We start from the raw sequence: 13,831 nt of genomic DNA on the forward strand, positions 1-13,831 counted from the left end.
GGGCCCATTGGTCTATTTCTCGCTCCTGCCAGTGCACCACGACTGGTACATCAAAGGCTGTGGTATGTGCTATCCTGTCTATGGGATGATGCATATAACAGATACCTTGCTACTAATAAAAAAAGATGTAGCGGGCTTCCTCTCTAAGACTATATGTCAAATTACCAAATGTTTGACATCCAATAGCCGATGATTGATAAATCAATGTGCTTTAGTGGTGTTATTCAACAAAACAAACTTCAACTGTTATATTTTAATTTTATAATTCTCTAAAATACATCTCAGAGATCCAAATTCTCCGCACACTGTGTCAAACCCGCCACTGAATTCGTGCTGTCTTATTTTCAGCAGATCATACATGTATATTTTCTTAGCAGGTCATATTTCTTTTGGCCTGCTATTTAAAACAATTGACATCAGTACATATTTTACTTACTATTTCGTGCCCTGTAGCCTTCTAGAGTTATTCATTATGGTTATTTTTCGTGTTAGGGCGTCATTAAACATTCATTCATTCATTCATTATAGTTATTCATGCCAATTCATCGGTTCTATTTTAACACAATTGAACTATGGGGCAGAATGTAGCCCAGTGATAAAGGTCTCACTTGATGTACGGTCGTCCTGGGATCAATCCCCGTCAGTGGGCCCATTGGGCTATTTCTTGCTCCAACCAGTGTGTCACGACTGGTACGTCAAAGGCTGTGGTATGTGCTATCCTGTTTGTGGGATGGTGCATATAAAAGATCCACTTATTTCACTGATAATTTAGGATATTTCACTGAATGTTATATAATAAAATAAATGTATGCATTCCTATTACTAAAACGGATGTCTTGTGTTTAGGGAATTACCTCCCATAGGCCGTGGTCCTAGGCATTCTGTCGAGCGAGTTCCGTATCGATTCCAGCCAAACTACAACACAAGACGCAGAGTGAAAGGAAGGGGAAGTGTTGTAAGTATTTCTGATCTGGCCATGAAAAAAAACAATAGAGGGTAGTGACAATATGTCAGAATTACCAAATGTTTGACATCTAATAGCCAATGATTAATTAATTAATGTGTTCTAGTAGTGTCATTAAACAAAACAAACTTTAACCAAAGACTGTGTCAGAATGGCCGATGTTTGACATTCGATAACCAGCGATCAATTAATCAATGCGCAGTAGTAGCGTCTTTAAGCAAAACAAACTTTAACCAAAGACTGTGTTAGAATGGCCGATGTTTGACATTTGATAACCAGTGATCAATTAATCAATGCGCAGTAGTAGCGTCTTTAAGCAAAACAAACTTTAACTGAAAACTATCAGAATTACCAAATAGGTGACATCCAATAGCCAATCATTAATTTGAGGGGCGGGACGTAGCCCAGTGGTAAAGCGCTCGCTCGATGAGCAGTCGGTCTGGGATTGATCCTCGTTGGTGGGCCCATTGGGCTATTTCTTGTTCCAGGCAGTGCACCACGACTGGCATATCAAAAGCTGTGGTACCCTGTCTGTGGAATGGTGCATATAAAAGATGCCTTGCTACTAATCGAAAAAAAGGAGCCCATGAAGTGTCGGCAGTGGGTTTCCTCTCTCAGTATCTTGTGGTCCTTAACCATATGCCTGATGCTATATAACCCATACATACATTTTGTTGAGTGCATCGTTAAATAAAACATTTCCTTCCTTCCAATGTTTAATTAATCAGTGTGTTCTAGTGAGTTTAGTTAAACTTAACAAACTTTGTTGAGTGCATCGTTAAATAAAACATTTCCTTCCGTCCAATGTTTAATTAATCAGTGTGTTCTAGTGAGTTTAGTTAAACTTAACAAACTTTGCTCCAAACTAAAAATTAGCACAAAATGGTGTAATTGTAACTTTAGAATTGTACTTTTCTTTTTATGCTATAACTTAACCTCTGACCTTTACAACCCACTCACCCTCCAATTTCAGTGGAGAAGAAAGAAAGGATATCACGTTATTGGAAGAGGATAAATTGGCTATTCTGGAAGCTTCTAACTAGGATGTTAAGACCAGTCCATTGTCATGGGGGAGGGGGACTGCCATAGTTTTGAGGTCAGGTTAAGGAAAAGGGAAAATGATTCAATTTTCTTTATTTATTGTTTCCAACGCCATATAACGTAAATAGAATGTGTTGAGTGCATTGTAAAATAACACATTTCCTTATATTTTTGTTTTGTTTAGAGATACCATTCTCATAGTCGGTCTCGCAGTGAAACTCCGCCCCACTGGAAGAGAGAGCTGTCCCGGTTGAAACCACTGGAGAAGGTTCAAGAGATGGAAGACCGGTGGTTGAAGGGAGACAAGATGGAGTCGAACCAAGCAGAAAACGGGAAAAATGGGAAAACCAACAACCGAGGACCGGTCAGGAACCGACTGGGAAAACGTCAGGAGATGGATGACGCCAAAGAATTACGGTTTGTAATAAATTAAGGTGCTCTTGATTCACGTGCGGTCGGTTTAGGATCGATCCCCGTTGGTGGGCTCGTGGCACTTCTCATTCCAGCCAGTACATCGGTGTAGGATCGATCCCCGTTGGTGGGCCCGTGGCACTTCTCCTTCCAGCCTGTACATCGGTGTAGGATCGATCCCCGTTGGTGGGCCCATGGCACTTCTCATTCCAGCCAGTACATCGGTGTAGGATCGATCCCCGTTGGTGGGCTCATTGGGCTATTTCTCGTTCAACCAGTGCACCATGACTCGTGTATCTAAGGCTGAGGTATGTGCTATCCTGTATGTGGGATGGTGCATATAAAAGATTCCTTGCTACTAATGGGGAATATTATGGAGGATAAAATGAGGGAATTATGATTTAAAGTGCATTGCCAAATATATTGTTTGCTTTGCATTATTACATGTATTATTCATAAAATATCAATGGGCTGTTGTTTAATTTACTTAAGATTGATACTTAATTCATATACATATCAGGCAAGGGTTACCCCACCAACCCCACTGTCTTGGATACATCCAATGGGGAATCTCACAGAATGTGTCCAAGACAGTCGTGCTTGAACCTTTGGTGGATGTAAGCACGAGTTAAATGGTTGATTGATTGACAGGTAAGGGAGACAATTTTCTGTTGTGAAAGATATGGCTCAGGTTGTGTAGCATTTTTGTTGTACTAGTGCTAAGAAAGTATGAATAATATCAATAATGAAAAGAAGAAACACATTTTCTTAATTAAGAACTTACAATGTAACTACTTAACTTTAATCATGTATTGCCTCCATGTTTCTATTCTTATCTCACAGGAATGATGAAAAGAAGTCCAGACATAAGAAGCATTCTAAGGACAAAAAGTAAGTTACTAAATGTTAAATGAATGTTTCAAATTCCATTTTCCACAGACAGAACAGCACATACCAAGGTCTGTAATGTATATCAGCCTTTGAGCACTGGTGGGATTGGGAAATAATGAAATTGATGCACTGAAGTGATAGGTCCTATGACTCACAGAAATGAAAGTTGTTCGTAATTCTTAAATTTAAAAAAAAAAAATTCTGTTTAAATAAAAAAGAGGTATTTTTCATCCAATCTTTTGCTGAAAAAAATTGTTACATACAAAATGTTCCATACAAAACTTATAATATGGTTTCGGCTCATCCATTACATTTTGATCATCATGCAATCTTAACCCTGGGCCAATATTAAAATTTCTTGATTTCTTTTTTTTAAAACTCTCTTCATGTCTGGGCCCATTACCTCTGGACTAGGATTGTGTTGGAGTGGGGGGAGGGGGGGGGGGGTGTGTGTGTGTGCAGGATTTAGCTCAGTGGGTTGAGTGCTTACTTGAGGTGCTTGTGTTACAGTATCGAACCACCTCGGTGGATCATTCAACTGATCGCGTTTTTTTCTTATTCCAATCAGTACACCACAACTGGTCCAAGGCTGTGGTATGTGCTTTCCTGTCTGTGGGAAAGTGTATATAAAAGATCCCTTGCTGCATTAGGAAAAATGTAGCGGGTTTCCTCTGATGACTACTAGTCAGAATTAACAAATGTTTGACATCCAATAGCCGATGATTAATTAATCAATGTGCTCTAGTGGTGTCCTTAAACAAAACAAACTTTCAGGAAGATGTTGGGAATCGATTAGAATTTTGTGATCAATCTTCAGTTAGAGTTGGTTTAGATCAATTGATCAAGTTATATAGTTGGTTTAATTTATATGAACTTAAAAAGGATTTGAATTATTAGGACTATGCATCTATTGTCCTGTTGGGAGTGGGACGTAGCCCAGTGGTAAAGTGTGGTCGGTCTGGGATCGATCCCCGTCGTTGGGCCCACTGAGCTATTTCTCGTTCCAGCCAGTGCACCACAACTGGTATATCAAAGGCTGTGGTATGTACTACCCTGTTTGTGGGAAAGTGCATCTAAAAGATCCCTTGCTGCTAATTGAAAAGAGTAGCCCATGAAGTGGCGATAGCGGGTTTCATCTCTCAATATCTGTGTGGTCCTTAACCATATGTCTGACGCCATATAACCGTAAATAAAATGTGTTGAGTGTGTCGTTAAATAAAACATTTCCTTCTATTGTCCTGTTCAGCAGGCTAGACCCAAGTAAATTGTTTATTTTACTTCTAATAACTATACAATATCAGTTTTCTTTACGCACACATGAAAGCAAACACTGCTTTGGAAAGTGCAATGAGTTTCCTTAAAACACTAACTTCCTAACCTCCCATGGGCTTAATGAATACTCTTCAATAATTATTATTAATTTTAGACCAGCCCATCTAAATTTGCACCGAAATTATATTATATTAATAATGTATATTGGTTAGGAATGTTACTATTTTTCTTTAAGGATACAGCCAAAATTTATTAACCCCAATTTTCCCTTTTTAATACTTTTCAAAATTGACTGTATTTGATAGGTTATTCCTGTCCTGAGTCAGACCCCCGATCCTATATATCAATGCTTTCACCACTATAGTGCATTCTTGTATGATGGTCATTGCCTCATATACTGACTTCCAGAAAGGCTTCTGAGTGGAGGAGACCCTGTGTGAGTGGTCCCTATCCATTATGTACCAAAAACTGTTTTGGTTTCCAAAGATTATTAAAAGAGCACGACTATTCAGCGAAAATAATATATATATATATAATAATTTTTCTAAAAACAGTTTCCAATGGGTTCCCATGATCACAAGACATGGCCTGCTGTAGCAATGAAGTTGGTCATTTTCTTTAAACTGCTTGTTGCAGGCACAGAAAGCATAAGAAGCACCACAAAAGCAAATCTGGGCAGGGCGACGAAGTGGACGAGGACCATGATGAAAAGGACAGGAAGAGTGAAAAGAAGAAAAAGAAGAAGAAGAAACAACACCGTAGGAAGGCAGACAAAATGATAACGGAGACAGACTCGGACAGCGACAGCGACAGCAGTTCACAGTCTGAGGTCGACACCCATTTCGGTAGACCGGCCACGCAGAGTGGTAACACTGTCAAATCTAAGAAGGAGGCGGCGGAAAGGCTCATGAAAGGCTACGGACCGGAACGGATGTCGGAGAGAGGAGATTTCGATCCGAGAGAATTCTTTGAGAAAGATACAACCAGAGCTGAGACCGAGGAGGTTTTCAGGTTTGGGTCGAACACTCGCAGCTTCCCTGGAGTGGCTGCCTACAGGAGAGAGGCTGATCCACCGGGTAGGGGGGGTGATGGAAGAAGAGCAGAGCGATCCCCATCTCCAGATCCTGGGTCTACGTTCAGGAGGTCACCAAACAGATCTAGGGGTCAGAGGGGCAGCAGGATGTCGCCCATCAGGGGACAACGAGAATCTGGGTCACCAGATAGGTTGAGAGGCCTGAGGTCAAATAGCATGTCACCACTAAGGGCTGGACCTGAGTCTAGGTCACCGGATAGGGGTAGAAATCAGAGGTCAAAGAGGATGTCACCAGTGAGATCAAGACGAGAATCTAGGTCACCAGAAAGGTTGAGAAATCGGAGGCCAAAAAGAATGTCACCAACAAGGGCCAGATCTGAGTCGAGGTCACCAGAGAGGATTAGAAAAAGGATTTCTCCAGTGCGGGCCAGACGAGAATCTAGGTCACCAGAAAGGTTGAGAAATCAGAGAGGTGGTAGGATGTCCCCAGTTAGGTCTAAACAAGAATCGCTGACTAAATCTAGAAATGTCCGTGGTTACAGACCATCATCACCTGAGTTGCCCAGGCGACGGAGGGGAAGTTCCAGTTCCAAAGAGAGGAGTCCAATCAGGTCGCAAGACCGAAACAACTTTCCTAAAACATCTCGGGTCAGATCTGAATCTAAATCTCCAGTGAGAAGATCTAGACCGCGATCCAAACACCTCTCTCCATCAAGACCACATGACCGGAGGTCAAGGTCATATTCACCACGCCGCGGCAACAGGTCAATTTCTCGCGAGAGAGTCAGCACGAAAAACTTGAAACGGCTGGACAGGCTTCCACAACATGGAGGCAAGAAATCGTCACGATCACGGTCAAGGTCGTCTGAGAGAGTGAGAGGTCAGAAGAGTGCTCTTCCTGTAAGATCACGCAGGCACAGATCCTCTGGCTCGAGTTCTTCTTCAGATTCTGACGAGAGACGTAAAAAGGATGACAGAATACCTTCAGCAAGACCAGCTAGACCTCGAGCGCCATCTGCTTCCAGTTCCTCGGACTCCAGTGCAAGACATAGAAAAGTGAACAAGGCACCAGGGACACGGTTGCACACACATCAATCCCAGTCACCTTCGAGTTCAGATTCGGATTCCAAAGCCAGACGTCCGAAAAATGACAAAGTGCTTGCTGCTCGATCGCAGAAGGGTGGGTCACGGTCGAGTTCAGGGTCTTCTGATTCCAGCAGGAGACGTCGCCTGGCTGGCAAGACACAACCTGTACCATCTGGTCGTCATCGCCGGTCCGGTTCCGGATCTGGTCGTCATCACCGGTCAGGTTCCAGATCAAGTTCTTCTGATTCCGCTGCCAGAGGTCGTAAGGATGTTGGGCATCCAAGAAGAGTCATGCCAAAGTATGTTTGAACACACTGTATATTTTTAATGATGTCAAAAGAATTTATTTAAAAAAAATACTAATATGGTTTCAGTATATCCATTTAAGATACAAAGATGGAACAAATCTATATATTTAAATATTAATTTTAATTAAGATTTGTGGTTACTGTGAAAAACGTTTTTAAGGGGGGGGGGGGGGTAATTTTTTTTATAAACTTGAATTAAATTTACGAACTCCAAAAATGGTTTTAAACTCATAATTCCTAACTAAATACTTATTTTTGTATATATTTACGACAAAACTAATCTTTATTTCCATATATACCATATTGTCAGTGGTGTGGTTTCCTCTCTGGTTTGCCACTGTGCCCTTGCCATGTATTCCATGATGTCCATTGTATATGTAAGAAATAGTAAAATTATCATTGCTAATATGATAAAAGGCATCCATATCCAACAAATTGCATAGGCTAAAGGCCAAGGGTGATAACATTTTTGTCTAAGAAACTTGATAGAAAGTAAGTTGCCTTTGTGCCCCTCTTTTGAAGGAAAAGTTTGCCATCATGCCCCTCCAAATTGCCTTCATGCCCTACTTTCAGTTAATAAACTGAAGGCAACACTTGCCATTCTTCCCCAAAATTAAAATTTTGACCTGTGTTAGTTACAATGTAATGTTAGTGGTAACAGGATAAAAAGAGATTCTCGTGTATTTTTCAGACCAGTGATTCGACGGTTATCCGAGAGTCCTCCACCATCCCACTGGACACCTGGACAGAAATCAAATACCAAAGTTCAGAAAGAACCAGCCATTGCTTCCAACAGGTTCGTCTAACTTTTTCAGGGAAAAAAAAAAAATATGGTGGGATATTGATTGCATGTAAAAATACATTTAGATAAATAGATGACTTCTTAAGGCAGCAACTTTGAGAATATTTAAAAACTATTTCTTCATTTAAAATAAACAATCCACGTTAACTGTCTATACAGCCTTGGTCCCCTGGATCTTCACTCCAATAATGTGATATCCAGGATCTTTTTGCAGGGGGTGGGGGTCTGCATGCAACTATGTAAATGTAAATTGTAATGAATGCATTTTAAAATAAGTTGAAAAAAGCTACTTTTTATTAAATCATTAGCAGGGGTCTAGACTCCCTCGCTCACCCCCCCCCCCCCCCCCCCCCCCCCCCCCCCCCCCCCCCCCCATCCGCACCTGATATTAACTGGAATGTAAAATGTATTTGCAGACCAGAGAAACTATCTTCACCAACAGCGCCACTGGCAAGTGTAGCAAGCACTGACCTCCAGTCTTCTACTGCTACCAACATGCAGTGTGTTAAACTGGTTAACAGCACGAGTAAAATCCAGTACGATCTAGCCAGAGCATCGGAAATCCCTGTGGCAGCCGATCCCGTCAAGTTACCAGAGGCAGTTGCCGTGACAACACGAAACAAGACGACCTCGGGGTCATCAGCTTCGTCAAGGTCACGGTCGAAATCGGCATCACGGCCGAGGTCACGTTCTCATTCAAGGTCATCATCTGGTTCACGGTCAAGGTCAAGGACAGGTTCACGGTCGAAAGGCAGATATGCATCCTCCAGTTCAGATTCCGAGTACAAGAAGACGAAAGAGAAAACAAAAGTAGAAGTATGTGTTCATTTGTTGTAGTGTTTGTCTTGGTTGTAACCAACAAAAAGATTGATTCATTCCATTGATTCATTCCATTGATTCATTAATTCCACATTATTTATGTTTCTAAAATTGCGTTTCAGGTAAAAATTGATTGATTTATTGATTCATCCATCCATTCATTCTCCAGCCAGTGCACCACGTCTGGTATATCAAAGGCTGTGGTATGTACTACCCTGTCTGTGGGATGGTGCATATAAAAGATCCCTTGCTGCTAATCGAAAAGAGTAGCCCATTAAGTGGCGACAGCAGGGTTCCTCTCTTAATATCTGTGTGGTCCTTAACCAAATGTGTGGTATATTAAAGGCCATGGTATGTACTACCCTGACTGGGATGGTGCATATAAAAGATCCCTTGCTGCTAATCGAAAAGAGCAGCCCATGAAGTGGCGACAGCAGGTTTCCTCTCTCATTATCTGTGTGGTCCATAACCATAAGTTTGACGCCATATAACCATAAATAAAATGTGTTGAGTGCATCGTTGAATAAAACATTTCCTTCCTTCCTTCATCCATTCATTCATTCTATTTTATTTATTTTTCTAAAATTGTGTTTCAGGAAAAAATCAAATGGCAGCCACCCCCAGAACCTGAAGAAGATGAAACACCAAGACATGTATGTCAAACAATTTCTTTATTCATAAACTTTATCAATAAATGTTTAATCTTGAGACTTTTTGCTCAGCTGATAAATGTAGCTTTTAGCCTTGATATTTTTTTACCACGCGTGGCAAAGATCTTATTGTGTGCAGGCTATGTGAACTATCGGCTAAGCTGAATTCACCAACTGACCAATGGAAACACGAAAATTGCATCAGGATGACATTGTGACAGTCATAAGCCAACTAGTTCAGAACTTAGCCCATTGTGTGCTGTGAAATTGCTAAGAGCTATTAGCTGAGCAAAAAGTCTTAAGTAACGTTTTGCTCAGCTGATAGCTCTCGTCTGATAAATATACCTATATAGCTTTACTGATAATATACCTATATAACTTTACTGATAAATATACCTATATAGCCTTACTGATAAATACACCTATTGAACAGTGAACATATCTCACAATTGACTGGATGTTGGGATGTTCATACAAAGTCCATTGAAAATTGGAGGAGAAAAAAGTTTTTTTTAACTTAAGGACACCATAATGAGCACATTGATTTTATTTATCATCAGCTATTGGATATCAAACACCGGCCTCGGTGATGTCGTAGTTAAGCCATCGGGCATACGGCTGGTAGGTACAGGGTTTGTAGCCCGGTACCTGCTCCCACCCAGAGCGAGTTTAACGACTCAATGGGTAGGTGTACGGCCACTACATCGACTTCTCCCTCACCAACCACTAACAGCTAACCCAGTCTCCTGGACCAACTAACAACTAACCCACTGTCCTGGACAGACAGCCCAGATAGCTGAGGTACCGGCTCCCACCCAGAGCGAGTTTAACGACTCAATGGGTAGATGTACGTCCACTACATCGACTTCTCCCTCACTAACCACTAACAATTAACAACTAACTCTCTGGTCAGACGGCCTATATCGCTGAGGTGTGTGCCCAGGACAGTATGCTTAAGCCTGATATAAGCATGGAAGTAAAAAATTTAAAAAGAAGATATCAACCATGTGGTAATTCTGACATACAGTCTTAGAGAGGAAACCTGCTACATTTAAAAAAATTGGAGGCGTGCAAATACATGTAGTTTTTGAATTGAGGTAAAATATTCTTCATGAGAGCAGTGGAATCTGGCTACGTCAGTAGAACACTTGCCTGAAGTGTTGTGGTCGCAGGATCGAACCCTCTCAGTGAACCCATTCTCTGATTGGAAAGTGCGTATAAAACATCCCTTGCTACTAATGGAAAACTGAAGCGGGTCTCCTTTAAGACTAGGGGTGAGACATAGCCCAGTAGTAACGTGCTCTCTTGATGCGTGATCAATCTAGGATCGATTCCTTTCAGTGGGCCCATTGGGCTATTTCTTGTTCCAGCCAGTGCTCCACAACTGGTCTAACAAAGGCCATTTCATGTACTATCCTGTGTGGGATGGTGCATATAAAAGATCCCTTGCTGCTAGTCGAAAAGAGTAGCCCATGAAGTGGTGACAGCAGGTTTCCTTTCTCATATACATGTATGTAGTCCTTAACCATATGTCCGATGCCATATTTAACTGTAAATAAAATGTGTTGAGTGCATCATTAAATAAACCATTTCCTTTCTTCCTTTAAGACTGTATGTCACAAACACCAAATGCTGATGTTGTTAAACAAAACAAACTTTCACTTTTTGATGAGAAAATACTAAGTTTTCTTCCTTTTTTTAAAATATAAACTAAATATTTATTGCATTGTTACAGAATTTTAAAAAAGAAAAGAAAGCATTGAAGAAAGCAACTATAGTGAAACCTCTCAAAACCGGACCCTCTGTAAATTGGAATTCCCCCAAAACCAGACATTTTTCTTGGTCCCTTTTTTAAAAATCAGTACAGAAATTAACCTTTCTAAACCGGATACCTTTTAAAACCGGAAATTTTACTCAGTCCCGAGGGTGTCCGGTTTAGAGGAATTTCACTGTAGTTAATATTGAAAACTCTCTTGTGAAGGCAAATTCTAAGCAGATACATGCAGATGAAGTAGGTTCAAATCCAGTCAAAATACCCTTTGTGTTTGTATTCTATGTATTTGCAAACAGTACAGCACATATCACAGCCTTTGATTTCAGGGCACAGGTTGATGCGCGGTCGGTCTAGGATCAATCCCCGTCGGTGGCCCATTGCGCTATTTATCCTTCCAGCCAGTGCACCACGACTGATATATCAAAGGCTGTGGTATGTGTTATCCTGTCTGTGGGATGGTGCATATAAAAGATCCCTTGCTACTAATGGACAATGTGTCAGGTTTCTTCTCTGAGACTATATGTCAAAATTACCAAATCTTTAACATCCAACAGCTGATGATTAATAAATCAATGTGCTCTAGTGGTGTTGTTTAAAAAAAAAAGAACCCTTTAACTTTGATTTGGGGGCACAGGTTGCCTAAATACAGTTTATGTTCACTGCATTATTCTTTTTTTACAGAATGAAAACAGGAATGGTCACGTGCATAATGACACAGGTTCTTCAAGATTAAATATTCGGACACCGCCATTGCCGCCACTGGATCAAGTTGCTATGGCAACATGTGAACTTGCAAAGTATGGACCTTTTTCTTTTCCAGTTAATACATGTAAATACAGTGAAACTCCTCAAAACCGGAAGTCCCCGAAAGCTGGATGTTTTAAATATCAGTGCAGAACAAAACCTCTTTAATGTGGATGCCCCTTAAAACTGTACTTTTTACTTGCTCCTGTGGGTGTCCGGATTAGAGAGATGTTCGTGTAATAATAGTCAGTAGTATTTAAAATTATGTTTTCTCCCTCGACATACTGATATGGAATAACACTTTATTGCAGAGTTTCTTGTTCCCACCAGTGACAACTGGTCAAAGGCTGTGGTATGTGCTATCCTGTCTGTGGGAAAGTGCATATAAAAGATCTCTTGATCCTTTGCTGTATTGGGAAAAATGTAGTGGGTTTCCTCTGATGACTACGAATCAGAATTACCAAATGTTTTACTTTCAGTTACCGATGATTAATTAATCAATGTGATTTAATCCCCCTCGGTGGGCCCATTGGGTTATTTCTCGTTCCAGCCAGTGCACCACGACTAAGCCGTGGTATGTACTACCCTGTCTGTGGGATGGTGCATATAAAAGATCCCTTGCTGCTAATTGAAAAGAGTAGCCCATGAAGTGGCGACAGCGGGTTTCCTCTCTGAATATCTGTGTGGTCCTTAACCATATGTCTGATGCCATATAACTGTAAATAAAATGTGTTCAGTGCGTCGTTAAATAAAATATTTCTTTCTTTCTTTCAATGCGATTTAGTGGTGTCGTTAAATAAAATAAACTTTAACTTTATTGGAAAGTTTGAAGGATATTGGCCTGATTTTTTTTTAAGTTATGTGATTTCCATTATAAGCAATATAATTATTTATTATTACCCATACATGTATATGGGCTAAAATATCCATGGTAATATTTTTTTTGATAGTTGCAGTGTTCAGATTAGTTCTACTGATAAATTGGTTGTTTGTTTGCTATGGCTGGAACGTCCCTTTCATTCATTTAATGTTTCCATTCATTAGTCAGATTACACATGAAATACAATCTACATAATGTTTTTGACTCATTTGTTTCATAAACATGAATTGGAAATATTTTCATAAGCAGGGCACTTTCAATATAGCCTCATAGCTTTTCAGTTATTTTCTAAGTGACACATTTGTTAGAGAAATCAGTCATATTCATAGTAGCAAAAATGTACCATGTTACCCACCTTAAAGAATACAACACAGAGCTCACATTCAAAAAAGTTTCGTGTTAGCCAATATTTGCTTGAAAATTGCCAAACGGTGGTTATTTTAAACAACATTTTATGGTTTAAATACTAATTTGTCTGTGGGAAGGGTGATCCTTGACAACACTTTAATGTTTAAGGATCAGCTCCTTTAAAACAAGTTTTGCTCCCAAAACGCCTTAATTTACTTGTAATGATTGATCCTCTTGGCAGACCCATTCTGTGATTGGGTTTTTGTCCCCTTTCAACAAGTGCTCCACAACTGTTATATCAAAGGTCATAACCTGTCTGTGTGGAAAGTGCATATACAGGTAATTATATGATCCCTTGCTGCAAATTTTTAAAATGTGGGTTTCTTTTGAAGTATATTTTTTTATAATTCCCAAATGTTTGACATCCATTAACTGATGGCTAGTTAATGTGCTCTAATAGTGTGTTAAACACAACAAATTTAACAGTCTCTAGACTATATACTAGTTATATTGACACTTTGAGGCTAGCTTTCAAAAGTGTTATAAGTATTTGGCTCAGAACAATATATCATTCTTCTATTATGTCTATATAATATGCAAAATAATTCTTTGCTACCTTTTTTAGTGCATGAGTTTAGTGTATAATATTTACCAAAAGACTGCATTCATTGTAAATACAGTTGAATCCTGTTAGCTTGAAACCCAGCCACTGCTCGAGAAGGTGTTCGACCAGTCGGGTAACTAGTTCGACCTAATTTTTTAGTCAACAGTGTGTGAGTGTAACTCTGGTACTTGGTTCTTGGTTTGA

The 13,831-nt window shown here is 40.1% G+C and overlaps 1 protein-coding gene across 2 annotated transcripts in view; it reads left to right on the forward strand.

Moving 5' to 3' along the window:
• The window catches only part of LOC121385663 (serine/arginine repetitive matrix protein 2-like), a 53,144-nt gene that overhangs the window by 31,179 nt on the left and 8,134 nt on the right, over positions 1–13,831 (forward strand). For both annotated transcript variants that reach the window (XM_041516426.1, XM_041516427.1), the window contains 8 exons: positions 847–955; positions 2,190–2,422; positions 3,260–3,307; positions 5,216–6,997; positions 7,698–7,802; positions 8,225–8,624; positions 9,224–9,280; positions 11,733–11,848. In XM_041516426.1, coding sequence (XP_041372360.1) covers positions 847–955; positions 2,190–2,422; positions 3,260–3,307; positions 5,216–6,997; positions 7,698–7,802; positions 8,225–8,624; positions 9,224–9,280; positions 11,733–11,848 — 2,850 coding nt within the window. The remainder of the gene's footprint in view (positions 1–846; positions 956–2,189; positions 2,423–3,259; positions 3,308–5,215; positions 6,998–7,697; positions 7,803–8,224; positions 8,625–9,223; positions 9,281–11,732; positions 11,849–13,831) is intronic.

The sequence above is a fragment of the Gigantopelta aegis genome, chromosome 11, assembly GCF_016097555.1.
Source record: "Gigantopelta aegis isolate Gae_Host chromosome 11, Gae_host_genome, whole genome shotgun sequence".
In the NCBI taxonomy this organism is placed as follows: domain Eukaryota; kingdom Metazoa; phylum Mollusca; class Gastropoda; order Neomphalida; family Peltospiridae; genus Gigantopelta; species Gigantopelta aegis.